The sequence below is a fragment of the Grammomys surdaster genome, unplaced genomic scaffold (assembly GCF_004785775.1).
Source record: "Grammomys surdaster isolate TR1022 unplaced genomic scaffold, NIH_TR_1.0 98, whole genome shotgun sequence".
Taxonomy (NCBI): domain Eukaryota; kingdom Metazoa; phylum Chordata; class Mammalia; order Rodentia; family Muridae; genus Grammomys; species Grammomys surdaster.
This window is the reverse complement of record NW_021604577.1, coordinates 1,006,158-1,025,410: the sequence shown is the minus strand read 5'-3', so window position 1 is coordinate 1,025,410 and position 19,253 is coordinate 1,006,158. Positions and strand designations below refer to the sequence as shown.

The window sequence follows — 19,253 nt, the reverse complement described above, 5'->3', positions numbered from 1 at the left end:
GCTCACATAAGATAAATCTGCCAAGTAAATCAATTGTATTCTTAAAAAAAAAAAAAAAAAGAAAGAAAAGAAATTAAGAAAACAATTCTATGGGCTAATGAGATGGTTCAAAAGATACAGGTTGCCACAGCCAATCTTAATGAGCTGAGTTCAATCCCCAAGACCCACACTAACTCCTGCTATGTGGCCTTTTGATTGATATCCACTTGTATACCATGGCAAAAATGTGCCCACTCCCTACAAAACAAACTAAAATGTAATTTTTGTTTTTTTTTTTTATTTTTGGAAACATGGTTTCACTGTGTAGTCATGGTTGTCCTGGAACTCCCTATGTAGACCAGGTTAGCCTTAAACTCAGACACCTGCCTACCTGTCCTCCTAAGTGCTGGTATTAAAAGCATGGCTACCATGTCTAGTAATGCTTAAAACCTAACAACAACACACACCAAAAAAAAAAAAAAAAAAAAAAAAAAAAAACCCAAAAAAACAAAATGGGCATTTAATAATAAAATTTATATATATATAAAAACTATAATATTTTGAAATTAAAAAAAAATTAAATAAATGGTGAGACCGTCTATGCTTACAGAAGACTCAGTATAATGAAGACTGCTACTTTCCCCACAGAATCAATGTAATCCACATCAAGACCCTGGCAGGTGTTTGTTATAGAAAGCAATACCCCAATCCTAAATTATACAATGAAATGCAAAAGAATAGTCAAAGGCTTTGGGAGACAATAAGAAAGAACTAAGAGTATTAAAACTACCCACTCTCAAAAGCCATAGAGATCTGCCAAGGTAAACTGCAGCAGGAGGATCACCAAGGGTTTAAGGTTGCCTGGGCTATGTAACAAGTTCAAGGCTAGCTGAGCCATGCCTGGGTCAAAACAGAACAAAACACCATCAAACAGACAAAAGGATTTGGCAAAGCTGACAGGGAGAGGAAGAGAAGAACTAATATCTGGAAGATGTTGTCCGCCTTGAGGCTGAGAAATTTTGTAAAAATAAAATAAATACAAACGCTGGGCAGTGGTGGCGCACGTCTTTAATCCCAGCACTTGGGAGGCAGAGGTAGGCGGATTTTTGAGTTCGAGGCCAGCCTGGTCTACAGAGTGAGTTCCAGGACAGCCAGGGCTACATAGAGAAACCCTGTCTCGAAAAATGAAAATAAATAAATAAATAAGCCAAGTGGTCATTAAACAAAATATTATTTGAAAAAAAGCAACTACTCTGAAGTCTACCACACTGAGATATTAATAACATTCTATACTACTTTTATTTTTAAAAGACTATTAATTATGTGTAACATGTATGTGTGATCATTCGTTTATTTGCATCACATGCATACAAAAGTTCATAGAGGCCAGAAGAGTGTCAGATGCTCTAGAACTGGAGTTACAGCACATCTGAGAGCCACCATGTTGGTGCTAGGAACTGATCTAGATCCTTTGTATGAGCAGTTAGCACTCTCCATCCCTAAGCCATCTCTCCAGCCACTGCTTCTATTTTGTTAGAAAAGGTTTTCTCTATCCCAAGTTGGCCTGAGCTTACTACGAAACTAAGGGAAGACCTTAAACTTCTAATCCCTCTGCCTCTCAGGAGTAATGACATTGTAGGTGTATGTTACCAGGCCTACTTTTATATAATGGTGGGGTTAAATTAAAGCCAGAGCTCTGTGAATGCTAAGCAAGTACTCTACTAACTGAGCTGTTTTTAAATAAAATCTAACCAACATAAAAATGGTCAGCTTTTGGGACAATAAGGCTTAGTGATAGATATGTACTCATCATCACAAAGCCCTGGGTTCAAGCCCCAGCACCACAAAACAAGCAAAACTTTAAAACCCTGGGGGTTGGAGAGATGGCTCAGAGGTTAAGAGCTCTGGCTGCTCTTCCACAGGTCCTGAGACCCAGCAACCACATGGTGGTTCCTAACCATCTATAATGAGATCTAGTCCCCTCTTCTGGCCTACAGACATACACACAAGCAGAATGCTATATACTAAATAAATAAATAAATAAATAAATAAATAAAACCTATTTACTCAAAAGATCACTTTAAACTTTTTTTTTAAATTAATACTTTATTTTTATTCATGAGTATTTGTTTATGTAAATGTATGCCTCATTTGTGTAGATACTCATGAAGGCCAGAAAAGGGCGTCAGATCCCCTGGAGTTGGAGTTATAGGTTGTGAACCATTGGCCATTACACTGTGAACTGAGTAGCTATCCAGTCCCTTGTTCAATTTTTTTGAAAAGAAAAAAAAAATTGAGATTTAAATATATTCACGGAAGTGTTGTTCCACAAACATCTTAGTACAATACACAGGAGTACTCACGAAGTAATGGATTCAGCACTCTCTTCAGCAGTTCACCTTTAGGAGCACTAGCTAGTACGTCAGTCAATCTGTGAACAAAAGTGGCATACTTTTTAACTTATATTTAATAAACCTTATGTCATCCATTTATTTCACCTTTACAAGAGTCTGAAACATAGCAGAAATTATTCTTGTAGGTATGAAAAACAAGTTTTAAAAATAATTTATATGCTGGGCAGTGGTGACGCACGCCTTTAATCCCAGCACTTGGGAGGCAGAGGCAGGCGGATTTCTGAGTTTGAGGCCAGCCTGGTCTACAGAGTGAGTTCCAGGACAGTCAGGGCTACACAGAGAAACCCTGTCTCAAAAAAAAAAAAAAAAAGAAAAGAAAAAAAAATGTACACATGGGACTAGAGATGGCCCCAAGGTTAAGAGCACTTGTTCTTACAGAGAACTAGAGTTCAGTTCCCAGCAGTCCCAACAGGTACATCACAGCCATCTGTAACTCCAGTTCCAGAGGAACTAAAGCCTTCTTCTAGCATCTCTGGCACTTATATGCGTGGATACACACATATACACAGATACAGGAAAAAAAATTTTATTTAATTTTATTCAGAGCTGAGTGTGGTGATATATGTTTATACTAGTAAGGCTGAGGGACATAAAGCACTCTGAGTTCAAGGCCAGCCTGGGCTACACAGCAAGATTCTGTCTCAACACACACACACACAAACCCATAATTTAACCACAATCAAAAGGTTCCTGAAACCAAGTCTTAAATCCAGGTTTTCTAAAAGAAATCAGTATTTTTCCACAAAGTCATGAATTGCTTATCATCAATGTGACATGAAAGATAAATTTCTATGTACGTGTACATGTCTAAGTTACATGTGGTTTGTAAATCTACATGCCATATCTGAACACCTTCAACAGTTGTTATTCCTAATTAAATATCTGCTAAGAACTCAAAGGATCCTGTGGCTCAGTGCCACCATAGGATCAACAATATCTGGGAACCTGTAAAAAACCCCTGGATCTACTGAATGAGCAAAGATACAACAGTTTACAGTTCAAACCCTCTCACTGATTCTGATGACTATTAAGTGACTATTAAGTCCACCAAGAGGACTACCAAGTGGACCACTAGGCAGCAAAGCCTCCCAGTCAGAAGCTGAAATTAATCATCATCACCTTATCCCTTTCCCTTTTTTCTAAAGTAGAATATCTACCCCCAACTACACTCTAATGCATCTATCTTCTCACAGAACAGCCAAGTCAAGACTGAGACATTTTTACGTAACCCAAACCACAGCATAAAAAGAGATACAACTGAAGGCTGGGTAAGGCAGTGTGTACCTTTAATCCCAACAATCCAGAGGCAAAAGCAAGTGGATCTTTTTGAGTTCGAGAGATGAGGGAGAGGAGAGAGGGGAGGAGAGGGGACAAGAGGGGGGGAAGGGAGGAAAGGGGAGGAGAGAGGAGAGGGGAGAGACAGGAGGAGAGAAGAGAGGGGAGAGGGGAAGAGAGGGGAGAGGGGAAGAGAGGGGAGAGGGGAGGAGAGATTGCTGGCCACAAACACAACTGCTATATTCACGTTTATGCTTCAGTTCATTATACAAGTAAACATTTTAACTGAATTTTTCCTAATGTGAAACATAACCTAGTTTATCTTTTAGTAAGTGTGACATTAATTGAACAAATACTGTTACCTTTCCAAAGTCAGCAAAGGTTCAGCAGCTCTGGCATGATCTATGGGATATCGTTCACGAACAGCAAACTTAACATCATCTGTTTCATCAGTTCTAAACCTCAGGATATTTAAAATTAGGTATTCATAATCTGTAAGAACAATGTTCCCCTGCAATAGAGTAAATAATTTAATTTATTAATCCTTTTAAAATCAGTCTTGAAACATCTTAAAAACTGAAAAAGATTTCTCATAAGACCTACTTATAGTTACAAATGAATTACAAAACAAATAGCACCAGTCACATCTAAATAAGGGTCTCTGGCCCAATCCAATTAATTAAATTCTGAGGACTCCAAGTTGGAAGCAGTCAAAGAAACTAGAAAACTTTACATTCTTTGTCCAGTTATTGCACAAATTACCTGTAGTACTTCACTATGAAAACCTAACAGTATGGGTACCTTTAATAAGTCTGCCAAAGCCAAGCATTAGCACATGCATATAATCCCAGCACTAGAAGGTAGAGGTAGTAGGAGATTCAGGAGTTCAAGTTAATTGTTGGCTACATAGCAAGTTTGAAGCCAGCCTCAAGTACATGAGTCTCTGTCTCATAAACCAACAACGAAAGTTCAAAGTTTCAAAACATTCAGGTCAAGAGAACATGAAACACAAACACAAGGAATTATAAAATAGCATAATATGTCTATAAAAGGACAGAAGTGAGATGTGGCCACATGTGATGGTACATAACTATAATCCCAACATTTAGGGGCTAAAGCAGGAAGATTCTAAATTCCAGGCCAGCCAAAAGTACACAGGGAACCCTGATTAGAGAAACTCGGGGAAATGGCTCAGTGATTAAGAGCACAAGAACACACATAGTTATTGCACAGGACCTGAGTTCAGTTCCCCACACCCATGGAAGGCAACTCACAACTGCCTCTTACACCAGTTGCAGGGAAATCTGAGGACATTTTGGCCTCTGTGAGCATTTGTGCACATACACATAGTTAAAAAATACTTTTTACACATAGTTAAAAAATACTTTTTTTTTAAAAGATACATTTAAAAAAAAATTAGGACGATGAGAGATAGCTCAGCAGTTTAGAGTACTTGTTACTACTCTTCTGGGTCACCAAGTCCAACATGGTGGCTTATTTGTAACTCCAAAGAATTCAACATCTTCTGACCTCTGCAGCAACCAGGTACACATGTGGTGTATATTCATACAACCAGATAAAATAAAATGAAAATGTTTAAAAGAAAAATTTAAAGCACTACTGTTATTTACTTTTATTTAATATTAATTAAATTAATTTTTAAATAAATCAATAATCCCTCCTCTGCTAGGCTACTTTCTGATCTCAGGTTACTTTTCACAGAGCTGTTCCTATCTATTATAACATGTCCTATGTACGTAACTTTAAAAGTTTTATTTGTGTGTATGGGTTATATGCTGTGTGTGGTGGTGGAGGTGGCACATGAATGTGTCAAAGTGTGTGTCTGAGGACAAGTTTATGGGGTTGGTTCTCTTTCCACTTTTACATGGATTACAGAGCATGAACTCAGGTCTTCAGGCTTGTGTGGCAGCCACATTTAGCTGCTGAGCCATCTCAGCAGGCCAAATTTATTATAAACTTATAAACTCAGTTTCTTAAGATGTTTTTGAGCTGCAGTAAGCCTCTTTGTACAAAGCCTAATAAATCCTAGATTCACCATTCCTCAAAATTCCAGACATGAAAGTTAAAAGGTCAAACTCTGGTATACAGAATGAAAAGAGCAAACTTTAAAATATGTTCTTTTTTTTTTTTTTTTTTGGTTTTTTCGAGACAGGGTTTCTCTGTGTAGCCCTGGCTGTCCTGGAACTCACTCTGTAGACCAGGCTAGCCTCGAACTCTTGAACTCAGAAATCCGCTGCCTCTGCCTCCCAAGTGCTGGGATTAAAGGCGTGAGCCACCACTGCCCGGCTAAAATATGTTCTTAAGCATCAACAACTATCTCTCAGACAACACAATGACTAAACAAAATTCCAAGTGTACACTCTCAAACATAAATCCTTAGTATTCACTCCAAATCCATCACTAATTGGACTTCTAGAACCTAGACAGTACGCATGGCTGCTTGCTCAGATCCTTCAAATGGAAACTACCTAAAGTCAATGGGATAAACTGTAACATAAAAGCCATGAATGAAGACTGTTTGTTTTAATAAACATTATGTAAGATCACATTAGTAAAAACTAAGTTAGTGTACAGTACACAAGAACTTTCCATTATCTCCAACTTTTGGAGCTGAGTTACAGGTGGTCTTCACTCATTTATCTTGGTACTGGGGACTGAACTTAGGTCTTTTGCAAAGGAAGCAAACACTCCCAACCACTGACCATCTCTCCAGCTCAGAGTCTAAATTAACTTCTAAACAAAAATGGTTACTTTATAAAAGACAAAAAAGAATTTGGAAAAAAAATGATTATTTACATTTTTAAAAAATTATGAATATTCCAGAAATCTATACTGTGCATAAAAATTTTTTACACATGACTGGATTTTTTTAAAAGAGCAAAGTCTTGCTTTATAGCTCCAGCTGGCCTTGAACTAAAGAAGCCCAACTGCCTCTGCCTCCCAAGGTGTGAACCACCATGGCCAGCTGATCAGCATTTCATGAGGGTCATGTAAAAGGCATTTTCTAATCACCCTTTAACACAGCACTAGGTAGGCAGAGGCAAGCAGATCTCTGTGAGTTCAAGGCCAGCCTGGTCTACAGAGTGAGTTCCAAGACAGCAAGGAATACACAGAGAAACTGTCTCAAAAAAAAAAAAGTTATGGAAAAAAAAGTAAATTTTTCTAAAAATAAAAAGGCTTTTAAAAAACTTTATTAAAAAACAAAACAAAACAAGAGGAGTTGTGGATAAATTAAGAGAGAAAACGCAGGTCGATGGTAGCAATGCTTTTGATCCCAGCACTAGGGAGGCGGAGGCAGAGGCAGAGGTAGGTAATCTCTGAGTTTGAGGCCAGCCAGGTCTAGAGTGAGTTCCAGTACAGCTAGGGCTACAGAAACAAACAAACAACAACAAAGAGATAGACAAGGATTAGCAAAGATGCATGATTATAAGAACTTCTAACAACATCAATTAAAATACCATGTTACAGAACATAATGAACTAAACATAACACTGAATGAAAAGAGTAAAAAACAAATAGGGCATACAATTCCATTCCTCTGTATCTCTCAATTTAACTTACCCTATCGTAGAGCTCAATGATTAAGTGGTAAGCAGCTTCATCACTTCCAAACTGGAAATCCACAATTCTATCCATACCAAGCTGTTTTGCACTGACTAATCTCCGACTCTTCAAATGTTTTCGACACTAGCAAGAAACAAAAAAGGCGCTTGTACAATAAAAGTAAATTCCTAAGCACTTGGTATTAATTTATGAAATTATCTTTACGCCATCAAGAATGGTAAATAAAGCAATACGGTCACAGAACAAAAGCTTATGATAGCCAGAGGAAACTTTCTAAAACTTGTCCACATTTTGCTTATTTAGTGTGTGTGTGGTGATATATGCATGCCATAGTATGCATGTAAAAGTCAGTAAATAGTTTCACGAATAGGTTCTCTCCATTCACCACGTGAACTCCAGGGATCAAACTCAGGTAACTTTTGTCCACTGAGTCAGCCTGCCAGTTCCCAGTGAGCGGGAAAATCCTTAAGCCTTTATTTACTTATTTACTTAAGCTTTTAGTAACTTCTAGCTGAAATAGTTATTTTTGTATTCTATTTTTTAGATAATAGCAAATATGAGAACTAGAGCATCTGTTGATTTATCATACTGCAAATAAAAAACCTTACCATTTAAGTAGACAAATACACTTAACTCAAAAGAGTGCCAAGAATTTGCTGTTATTGTTTACTATTTTTTAAGGCAAAATGTCACTCAGTAGCCCAGGCTAACCTTCCTACCTCAGTCCCCTGAATGTTGGTGTTACACGTGTGAACTACCAATCCCAGCTCAACATTATTTGAGAAGAGTGACAGACACAAAGTCCTACAATCCTAGCACGAGAACAAGGTCATCCTAAATGTGAGGCCAGTCTGCTCTGTATCAAGTTCCAAGCCACACTCCTTTAGTTCTAGAACTTGGGAGGCAGAGGTAGGCCCATCTCTGAGTTTGAGGCCAACATGGTCTACAGAGGGAGTTCTGGTTCAGACAAGGCTACACAGGCAAACTCTGCTTCAAACAACAACAAAAGAACAAGTTCCAGGCCAGCAGACTAAGGCACATGGATGGAGTCTGAGGCTACAAGTTGGATCTTACCCCTGACCCCTCATCTCACAGAACTGACTCCTCACAGGTTGTCTTCTGGCATTCACTTGAGAGCCCCAAGTTGTGCCTGTCTGTTGTTTCCACCTACATACACATACATATACACACACGCGCACACACACACAAAATAAATAGATAAATAGAGTTTTAAAAATTAGCTCCAAACTTAATATTTACCTTCATGGCAAAACTAGATGGCATCATGTTCTTAGGCCACTCAAATTCTGTTGTGTGAATACGTATACCAGATTCAAGTAACAGTGTAGCTTTAAAATCAGGTCTGTTCAAGAGAAAGCCAAATATTTCTTTAGGGAAATTTGCCAAAACTTATTCTTCGAATTTAAAAAACAAAACTTAAAATGCAGGTTATAAAAAAAAACCAAGAATGTCATATTTATTTACCAAAAGTAATCCTATAAAACATTCTTACTTTTGAAGCCGAATAAGGTATGTCTTGTTATCCACATCATAAATGTTGTTTACTCTCATTCCTAGCAAGCTGAAAAAAAGAAACATGTAACAAATCATTCTCTTGGTTGAAACAAAACTTTTCCGTCATTTATTGGGGTTTCAGAAGAGAAACCCTTCTTCAACTAGGATACCACTATCGCCTGTAAAGGTTATCCTCAAATTAACTGTAGACTTCTAAGCACAAACGTGGTCTGTTGGGTCTCAGGAACACCAGACAACTGCCTTCATCTTACACGGCCCAGTGCTTTGGGAATAAAACGAGTAAAATTTAATATGATTTACTAGGAGTGGTGGGAGTAGCCGAGTCCCCGAAAATGCGACAAAGCTCACACAGCTGAATAGGAGACAAGTCCAGAACACAGGTCCAAATCTGCCCATTTCAGCTGAAAGGCCCTGCTACCTCTGTTTGGGAAGAAGGATGGGAATTTTGAAGAAACCAGGCCGCCAGTCCAGAGCAATGACAATCACTCCCGTTCTACCAAGCGTTAGCTGCGGGACTCAGACCACCCCGGCACGATCTCTCCGGACCAGCGCACGGGAGAGGCAGCCTGTGGGCACGATCCCCGGGGGTCTCCCGAGGGCACCGGCCCCGACCTCGGCCCCCCCAGGCCTAGCGAATCCCCGAGGTACTGGGACGACCGTGAGGCTCTCCATCTCGCGACCACCCGGTGCACAGCCTCCACTCCCTCTGCTCCTAGCACGAGCCTGTTCACTCCCACTACCTTACCTCGCATTCAGTTCCGCGAGCACCGCGCGGAGGTCAACCGTGCTGAAGCGGCTCTTCATGGCTAGGGCGCGCGTCGCTACCGCAGTCCTCTCGGTGGCTGACCCGACACGGCACCGCTACGCTTCTGCGCACGCGCGCTTGGCTTGTATCTACGGCAGCCCAGATGAGCCAATATTTCTTAAAGCGAAAGTTGTCAAATCATAATCAATTTTTTCACTGTTTTAAAACAACTTGACGTAGGACTAGCTACCTTCTTCAAACTGAGTTCTTTCCTTGAACACTGACCGGGCTAATCCCGTCCCCTTGTCCCCTTGTGTTTGGGGAGTAAAGCCAGTCTCCACAGCCGCTCTGCAGGTTATTAACCATTTTAAAGCGAGTAGAAGGCGCATTTCCCCAAGAGGGGATGGGAGAGCAAGAGTGCTTTCTAAACGCAAATTTGAGACCAGACAAAAACTCAACGGTTGGATTTTCCTGACTGACAAACCGTAGTTATAGGTTCCTAATTTGATGGGCACTGCTCTCCGAAGTCCAATTCTGCAGCATACTGTAGAACTCTCATTCAAGTTGAATGTGGTGGGTGCTATAAAAGCCCGAGTTTCATAAATTCTTGGCACTTCAAATATTCAAGAATTTCGCTAAGTAAAGATGTCAGATAAAAATAAAGTGAGGGTTTCTATGGAAGAAGGAGAAAAATTACTCCTCCCACACATCCCAGCATTCTCTGAACCTCTTCTAGTTCTGCATGCTACCGATTCATAAATTATTCAGGGTTCAAATATATGCTAATTAATTCGTCTAAATTTTTCTTTTTAAAAGTTCTAGTATTATTAATAAACCATTTTAAAACTAAGAACAAAAAATCTATTAGTTTTGGACAGTGGAGGGGAGTGTGTGTGTGTGTGTGTGTTTGTGCTTGTAATGGTCATTTTTGAGTCAGGGTCTTGCTATGTAGCCCAGGATGCCTTAGAATTCTGAATTCTCTTGCCTCTACCTTTTCTAGTGCTAAAATTACCAACACACTTAGCACCTTGAGTAATTCTTAAATCAGTGAAACATGTATTTAAAAGTTTACTAGGCATTCACTATAAGTTCTTAGAATGGGTGACCAAGAAAGCAAAAGCAAGCAAGAAAAGTGTCAAATTAGTATATCTAAATACATAAGGATTTTTATAATTTTTATTCTGGGGTTTTTTGAGACAGGGCATGCTATATAGTCAAGGCTAGTCTAAACTCATCCTATAACCCAGGCTGTGCTCAGACTCCCTCTGAGCCCAGCCTCATTGGTATTGGAATTATAGGTACATACTATCATGCCCAGATCATAGACCTTTAACCCTGGCAAATGTCTTAATCTAGTTCCTATTGTTGTAACAAAATAGGAAAGGTTAAACAATGTACAAAGTTCACAGTTTTAGGAGCTGGCACTCTGAAATTGAGTAGCCACATCTGTTTCAATCTAACAAGGGCCACTGCTCTGGCTACATTCCAGCATCATGATGGAAGCACATGGGAAAGGGAGGGGACAGTTGCAAGGTGAGACGGAAGCAGCAGGGATACACATACCAGGCTTCTTCTTCTAATAGTTTCTTCATAAGTGAAACTGGTTTCTCCCAAGAACAATATCATTTCTGATTTTTAAAGGCCCTCACTACTACACCGAGCACCAAGCATCCAGCACTTAGAAGGAATCTAAATCACAGCATTTTGCAGTAAGCAGCAGTTTTTAGTCTATCCTAAATACAAGTAAAAGGCTAAATGTACAACCAAAACATATACAGAGACATGGACATGGGGGAACTGATAGAAAATTGTGACCACCATGGTATATTTAAAATCAAAGTACAACCATGTTACAGAAGAGAACAACAGACGTGAATCTTTTCAGCTCTTATCACTCTTCCTCTGAGTTAAACGTGGAGCTCTGGTGCCTGTGCACCTTTAATCCTTCTGTAAACGGCTTCTGTTACTGTTATACCAGCCATAAGTGTAAAGATGTAAACAATACAACACAATGTCTGTGCACAGCATCCAGGGATGGACCTGACTAGGGCAGTAAGAGCATGAAGAAAAAGACAGACATACAGATATAAAGCTGGGATCAGATGGTCTGAGCCAGTGGTTCTCAGCCTTCCTAATGCTGCAACTATTTAATATAGTTCCTCATGTTGTGGTGACCCCCAGCTATAAAGTTTCTTTTGTTGCTACTTTATAACTATAATTTTGCTACTCTTATGAATTATAAATATCTGTGTTTTCTGATGGTCTTAAGTGACTCCTGTGAAAGAGTAGTTTCAACCCTCAAAGAGGTCATGACCCACTAGTCTGGGCTCTCCACTGTAGAAACTACAGCCTCTAGCCCAAACTCAGCATATTTACTAGAGTTCAACAGAAAGGTGGAGTTACTGCATATAGTTGAACAAGCAGGTAGGTTTATGGCATACAGTTGGATAAGGAGACAGGTTTATGGTATACAGGTAGATAAGGAGACAGGTTTATGGTATACAGCTGGATATGGAGACAGGTTTAGGTCGTTTCAGTAGAAGCGGTCTCTGTAGGAGAGCAGTCTTCAGGTTGCCAACATCCAGAGGGAGAAAGACACAGTGGACATTTTCTGTCACAATGTCTACATCCACGCTTGAATTATAGTAAGATTTTGCCATGCCTCAGAACCTCGCCCTAGGTGGAAGGTTTTTACCATCTTAATGGGGATCTTAATGGGGTCCGAGTCCTTGCCATGGCTTTGCCGATGTCAACAATATTCACTCAGGGCTTTCTCCACTCCCTATAATACAAATCTATTTTCTAAGTGTTCTGAAGGTCAGAAGTCCCAAAGGGGTCTGAAGAGCTCCATCTATGTAGGGGCATGGGTGGGAGCGGGCCGAGGGCGGGGTGGGGGCGGGACAGTTTTTTTTTTTTTTTTCAGGAAAATCCCTCGAATTGTCTGTCTCTCATAGCCTCCAAAGTTGCCATATTCTTTGACTGGTAATCCCAAACGGCTTCAATATGTGATTTCACGACATATCTCTTTCCATAACCCTAACTCTTGTCTTTTTATAAGGACCCTTAGATTATATTTGACCTATTGGAATAACCTCTCTACCTCACAACCCCAAAGCTAGTGGAATCTGTGAAGTTCTTTTATTCCCCACGATCTCCGTTTGGCTGTTTCCATATGTTAGAATACAGACTTTTTTTTCTTCTTTTCTTTTTCTTTCTTTTTTTTTTCTTTAGGAGGCAAAAAATATGCCACTATTCATGCTTAGGTTCTACAATCTGAGAATTTCTTCTAGAGGTCTTAAAAAAACTAAGAGGGTAGGAACACCAAGGCTAAGAAGCAAGCTAGATACTCTGATGTAGTGATTACAAGTATAGCTAAGCTATTGTGAACCAAATTCAGCGATCTGTTTAGAAGAGGGGAAAACAAAACAAAACAATAAAATGAGATATATCAAAAATTGTTTTGTCTCTATTTTTTTTTAAGTTGGGAGAGAGTAGACTTGTTATTATTGTTCTGTTTTTAAAATACTCAGCATGTCTGTTGTGCCCACCTGATAAATATGTATGACTTTTAAAGTCCTTCTGTTGTTTTACAATCATAAGGACAGAGTCCAGACCTTATAAATTCTAAGTTAGGACTAGTACGGTTTCCTCAGGTTTTCAAGGTTTTAAAGGTTGTTTTGTATTCGTTTCAATAAGACTTAACATAAATGGATACAAAAGAAAAAGACATTACAGAAAACTCTCCATAATTCTGGAACATAGACATAGCTAAATTTATAATTCGTCACTAAACTTCCTTCACATTGAGTTCTGTAAGTTGTTAGAGAAAGCGCTTTTTGTCGGGCAGCTGTTTTTCACCTACTACTTTTAAACGAAATAGCAGTCCCTGCTGGTTACTTGGGCAATAACATATTTTTGAAAATAAGTTCTGACTATACTACGGTAGGAGTCAGTAGTGAGGCGGCCACAAGTCCTTAAATATCTTGAGCAAAGCTGTTGTTTTAACCTCGCAGGAAAGAGAAAATCGAAGATTAGAGTGGGAAGGGGGTGGGAGAAAGTGGGAATGAGAAAGACTTAAATAAAATTAAAGAGATTTAAATAAAAATACGTGTTGTATTTAAATAAAAAATATGTGTTGACTAATTCCTTTAAACCCTAAAAACATACTTTATCCTTTGTTAATGTTTAAAAACGAAACGAACTAGTAATAATAATAATTTTTAAAGGAGGGTAGAGAGAGTCAAACAAAAGAGACGGGGTCTCGCTATGTTGCCCAGGCTGGAGTGCAGTGGCTATTCACAGGCGCGATCCCACTACTGATCAGCACGGGAGTTTTGACCTGCTCCGTTTCCGACCTGGGCCGGTTCACCCCTCCTTAGGCAACCTGGTGGTCCCCCGCTCCCGGGAGGTCACCATATTGATGCCGAACTTAGTGCGGACACCCGATCGGCATAGCGCACTACAGCCCAGAACTCCTGGACTCAAGCGATCCTCCTGTCTCAGCCTCCCGAGTAGCTGGGACTACAGGCGTGCGCCACCGCGCCCGGCGATCGGCGAGGGCGGCGGAGAGATACTAGAGCTTCGCCGGGACGTGACGTCACCGGAGGCAGGGCAAAGTCTTTGCTTACACGCCCAGACCCGCCCAGCGCGGGCGGTCTAGAGGCTGAGGCCGCGTGATGTCACCTGGGCACGCCTTCTTTCGCTGGAGCCAGGAGTCTTGTGTTTTATTCCAAATCGTGTGCATTCTTTCAAAAAACTGTCCTGTGCTTCCTCCCTCTGAGGTGTATGCGCCGCGAGAGGGGAAGGGAGAGCCCCAAATGGTTGCTCTAAATCGCTTTGCTTTCCAGGCCTGCAGTCTCTGCTACATCTCTGAATTGGTAAATGCTGGTTACGAGCGAACCATCTGTTCTAAATACTGTATACCATACAGTGTATAGCATGATCCCTCGTGGCAGAGATTAGGGGTCCGAAAAGATGTTGAGAGTAGCTGGAAGGAACGAAACCTAGAATATCTGTCTGCCCTCACCTATTCCTGGTGTTGCTCCCCCACCCCCCCTATTGTTGAGGAAAACTTGTCCGTGGGTAGAGAGGAGTGAACGTGGATTCCTTACAGTTGTGTTTTCTGCTTTAGAACAAGCTTTGGTTAAGAAGGCATGTAAGGGGAGAGAGAATTTTTCCGACCATAAGCAGACCTTCTTTGAGTTTTCCTATTTTCCCCTCCTCTAAACTAAATCCTTAGACTTTCGAGAAGGGAAACCTGTGGCCTCTTCTTAACTCAGTCAAAAACAATTGTTCCCTTGACGACTCTTTCCAACATAAAACAAAAGCGGGCACCTGAAGGAAGTCGGCAGTGGTTTTGATTTAGGGCAACAAAAGATTCAGTGTAAACTAAAGAGCTTCTCTTAAGGAATAAAAACGAAGATGTAGCCAAAGGTTAGTTGTACCCAATGTCTCTTACCCCTATTATTATATATTTTTGTTTGATATTTTTATCCCAGTGGACCACGTGTCATGGTTTCTTACAATTTTGAGTTCTCACCAGTGGCACATTAATGAAAGTGGTGTGATTTGCAGTTGTTGTTTAAAAATAAAATAACTTCTGTCCAGGGTGGCACACTCCTGGAATTCCAGCACTCAACAGGTGACTTAGACGGTCAAGGGTTCAAAGCCATCTCCCGCCACACAGGGCATTTGAGGTATAAAACTCTCAAAAGGGGGGTGGGGTGGGGGGAGAATCCCTCTTCCTTTCTCTTCTTTTGCCTTCCTTGGGCACTAGAGGGCGCCAATGATGCCTAGCATGCAAGCCAGGAGGAGACTTGGTGATCAGATCCAGGACATGGACAGCATTAGGAAGAAAGAAACCAGAGTCTAAAGATGAGTAATGTTAAGCCACTCTGCCAGCTCAAGTTTTCCTACCTCTGAACAGTCAGTATTACACTTCTGCCTCGTTTAAATCACTATATTTGGGAGCCTCTACATTGTCATAGTATGCTCTAACTCTGTGGTTCTCAACCTTCCTAACAGTGCCACTTTTTAATACAGTTCCTTGAGTTATGGTGACCCACCAACCATTAAAGTATTTTGTTGCTACTTCATAAATGTAACTTTGCTACTGTTATGAATTGTGGATATCTGATAGGCAGAACATCTGACATGCAACCCACAGGTTTCGAACTACCGCACTGATAGAGGGACATTCACAGGAGAAAAACACCCAGATAACTAGAACTCATAAAAGCGAAGAACCAAAAGAACTCCAGCGTATACAGGGCACCTGATGTTATGACCCTTAAAGTGTAAGAGGCGATTTTTCTAGTTTCTCAAACAATTTCTATTCATACACAGTCTCTATATCCATACCAACTTTATTACTCTTGTAAATGGGGAGCCAGGCAGTGGTGGCCCACACCTTCAATCCCAGCACTTGGGAGGCAGAGGCAGGCGGATTTCTGAGTTCTGTGTTTGAGGCCAGCCTGGTCTACAGAGTGAGTTCCAGGACAGCCAGGTACCCCCACCCGCGGGCCCTTTGGCAGGGTACCCTAACAGAAAGGGAGAGAGAATGGAAGGGACAGGAGACCCAAAGAATGAGACCAAGTCAAATTTTCTGATCAAGGTCTGTCGAGCTGTATTTTCTCAGGCAATTTATACAGGCAGGGAAGGGGATAATGTGTTTGGGGGAATTTCACAGAAGCTGGACGGTCTGTCACGGTGGATATCTTGCCGCCCTGATGTTTTTGTCTGGCTCAGGCAGCAGCAACCACTTTCCTTAGGGTGCAGTGACCATTGGCCATCTGCTTTCTCAGAAGTCAATAGCTGAGGAAAAACAAAACGTAAAACTATTCTTTCAAAATGGAGTAAGGTTGGCTCCGGGCAGCCAGGGCTATACAGAGAAACCCTGTCTTGAAAACCAAAGCAAAACAAAACAAAAACTCTTGTAAATGACACGTATTTTCTGCCTTTCTCATTTGTCACTATCCTTTAGTATCAGTAAATATTTTATTCATCGTATGGTTGTGTAAGTTGAATCACTCTTGGTTACTCTAGCTAGCATCCATTTAGCTTGTATTATGAATTAGTGATCGATACAATATTTAGGGCTGTTTAGTGGATTTTGCATAAGCCAAGTAGTTTTTTGAGTTTAAGAAAGTTCTTGAGGTGTTGCCCAAGTTGGACTGGAATCCCAAATTAGAGCAATCCTGCCTCAGGCTCCTCAATAGCTGAAACAGGAGGCTGCCATCAGGGACAGCAGTTGTTTGCTTCTTATTGCAAAACAAAGTAGTGTAGGGGTTTCTTTTGAGTGTGTGAGATGAGGTGTCACTATGCCCCAGGAACTTCCTATTAAGCGGGCCTCGAACTCCCAGGTAATCTCTTGAAATGTAACCTGCATTATGTGGAATCTGGGCCCTGAACATCGTCGTAGATAACACCCTCCTTGCAAATGGAACGTAAACCTGTCTACAAAGCACACCTTAGGACTCATGATGTTTCTTAATTAGTCCTATGAAGACATTAAACCAGGAAGAGGAAGGGGTCAGACAGAAAATCTCTTCAGAGTCTTGGTCTTGAGACAAAAGCAGCCACTCGGGGAGGCAGAGGACCAGAGGAAGATGGACGCGGAAAGGATGCTGGAAGACGGGCGCCAGGCGGCTGGAGGGGGCGCAGAGTTTATAGACGAGGTTGCCACAGAGAGGTTCGGGAGAAGTGTTTCCAACACCAACTCAAGGCAGAAGCTTGCATGGCGGGAAAACCGGCAGCGGAGAGTCCGGAGCACTCTACGAGGGAGGGCGGGGCCGGCAGACGGAGGAAGGGCGGAGCTCGTAGCGGAAGGGCGGGCCCGGGAGGGGCGAGATGGGCTCCCTGATGAGCGCAAAGAAAACCAGTTACCGAAAAGTGTGCTCCGTGGGCCCTTGAAGAGGTTTTCCCGTGTCCTCCACACCAAGCCCTCGCTTCCCCATCGTGAACAGACTTTTCTGAGGTTCGCCATAACGGGGTCACCAGATACTGCATACAGAATATTTATTAGGATAGCTTTTATTTACATTTTAGGGACGTGTATGTTGCAGTCTGACCTTGCCTCTATTACATTTAATAATTGAGCCACGAAGTAACTAGAATTACACTTTGATATATTACATGTTTTCTTAATGGCAGCACCTTGATTAAAGGAGGACCCTTTAATGGGGTTAATATTTTTTCAAAACAAAAACTAGGCTGGGAATGTAACCTAGCTGACATAGTACTTGCCCAACTTTTGGGAAACCCTGGCTTCATGGATCAGATCCCCCACACCTCAGAATCTGATCATTGTGGCACATACCTGTAACCCTATCACCTGAGAGTTGGAGGTAGTAGGACCAAAAGTTCAAGGCCAGCCCCCAGTAAGTAAAGAATTCTGTGTACATTTGAGATGAGAAACCATCTCAAAAACAAAAAAATCAAAAACGAATTTCTTGTGTCAGGTTAACTCAGAATACATCCAAAGGGTAAAAATTACTTAGCAAGTGTATTTGGTAGGTCTATTTTCTTCTGTTTGAATATATTTGACTTGCATCTGTCAACCATGCATAAATGTTTTGACATCTTAGAAGGTAGCAGAATTCCATTACAGCATCTCTATTTATTACGATTCTGATCGGATTTCCCCAATATTTAACAAACTGTATTGAGAATACCCATTCTGCTTCTTTACAGCTGTGTGGCAGAGGCTCTTTAGCTATTTATTTTGAAAATCGTTCCAATGGTTCTTTTAAGTCTACTAATGTTGGAAGTCACTTGAAGAATCCTTAGGAATGTTCCTAAGCCTGATGTCACATTCAGTCAAAATACTTAGCATATCAATGTGCCTTTCCTGAATTTCTATTCTCGAGTCTAATTATTTGCCACAGTTAATGTATTTGAACAGGCTAATTTTTCTAAAACAATTACTTGTAAATCCAAAGCCTAAGTATAGCAAAGTTGTAAATGTGGTGTGCTATTTACTCTAATTAACATGAATGCTAACATTTAATCCTTGAAGAGCCTAGGTTTGATAGGAAATCAAATTCTTCAAATTGTATAAGCTTTCCTGTACTACCCTGAGAAATCAAGATAACACTCTTTGTCTAAAACATTCTGTTTACTCATCCAACAAGTATATACTGAGCCTCTGCTGTCTTCTAGTGTCCCGAAGTGTTAATTTGGGGGGGATAATGTTAAGCATTGAAATTAAAACTGTAAGCAAGGAATAATTTACTCAACATGTTACAGGCAGTCTAACCATGTACAAATTAATGCCTGTTCACCTTGAATCCCAGGGAAAGTGCATCATTTCTGAGTAAGGACTGAAAATGTGTATAATCTTGTATGATGTTTGGTCTTGACCATGACTAACACAAAACTCCGAGGACTTTCCTTCTCTGGAGGTTTTAGGGGAGTAGGACCTTCCTGGAGACTTCCTCCTCTCAAGGACTGTTAGGAGAATATTGAAACTGCAAATAGCCTTCCAAGACTCAAATGGCAACCAACTTTCACTTCTGTCATTGTGGAGGGGGAATTTCAAGCTTTTGTGTGTGAGGTTGGTTAGTCAACTTGTTAATATTTTGTTTCAATTTTACGATGTGATTATTGAGTACACAGAGGCAAGGTTAATGTTAAGGGGTGCTTCCTAAATACTGTATATTATCACAATTCACATGGTCAGTAATTAAGAATGTTGCATTACACTGTGGCTTTTGTTTCCC

The 19,253-nt window shown here is 40.7% G+C and overlaps 1 protein-coding gene across 1 annotated transcript in view; it reads right to left on the bottom strand.

Annotated features, from left to right (window-relative positions):
* Window positions 1–9,660, bottom strand: part of Nemf (nuclear export mediator factor) — a 53,738-nt gene extending 44,078 nt beyond the window's left edge. Inside the window, exons 1-6 of the mRNA XM_028782871.1 lie at window positions 9,535–9,660; window positions 8,767–8,835; window positions 8,514–8,616; window positions 7,251–7,376; window positions 4,031–4,179; window positions 2,343–2,410 (exon numbers count right to left, since the gene is read on the bottom strand). Coding sequence (XP_028638704.1) covers window positions 2,343–2,410; window positions 4,031–4,179; window positions 7,251–7,376; window positions 8,514–8,616; window positions 8,767–8,835; window positions 9,535–9,593 — 574 coding nt within the window. The 5' untranslated portion in view covers window positions 9,594–9,660. The remainder of the gene's footprint in view (window positions 1–2,342; window positions 2,411–4,030; window positions 4,180–7,250; window positions 7,377–8,513; window positions 8,617–8,766; window positions 8,836–9,534) is intronic.
* Between the last annotated feature and the right edge of the window lie 9,593 nt (window positions 9,661–19,253).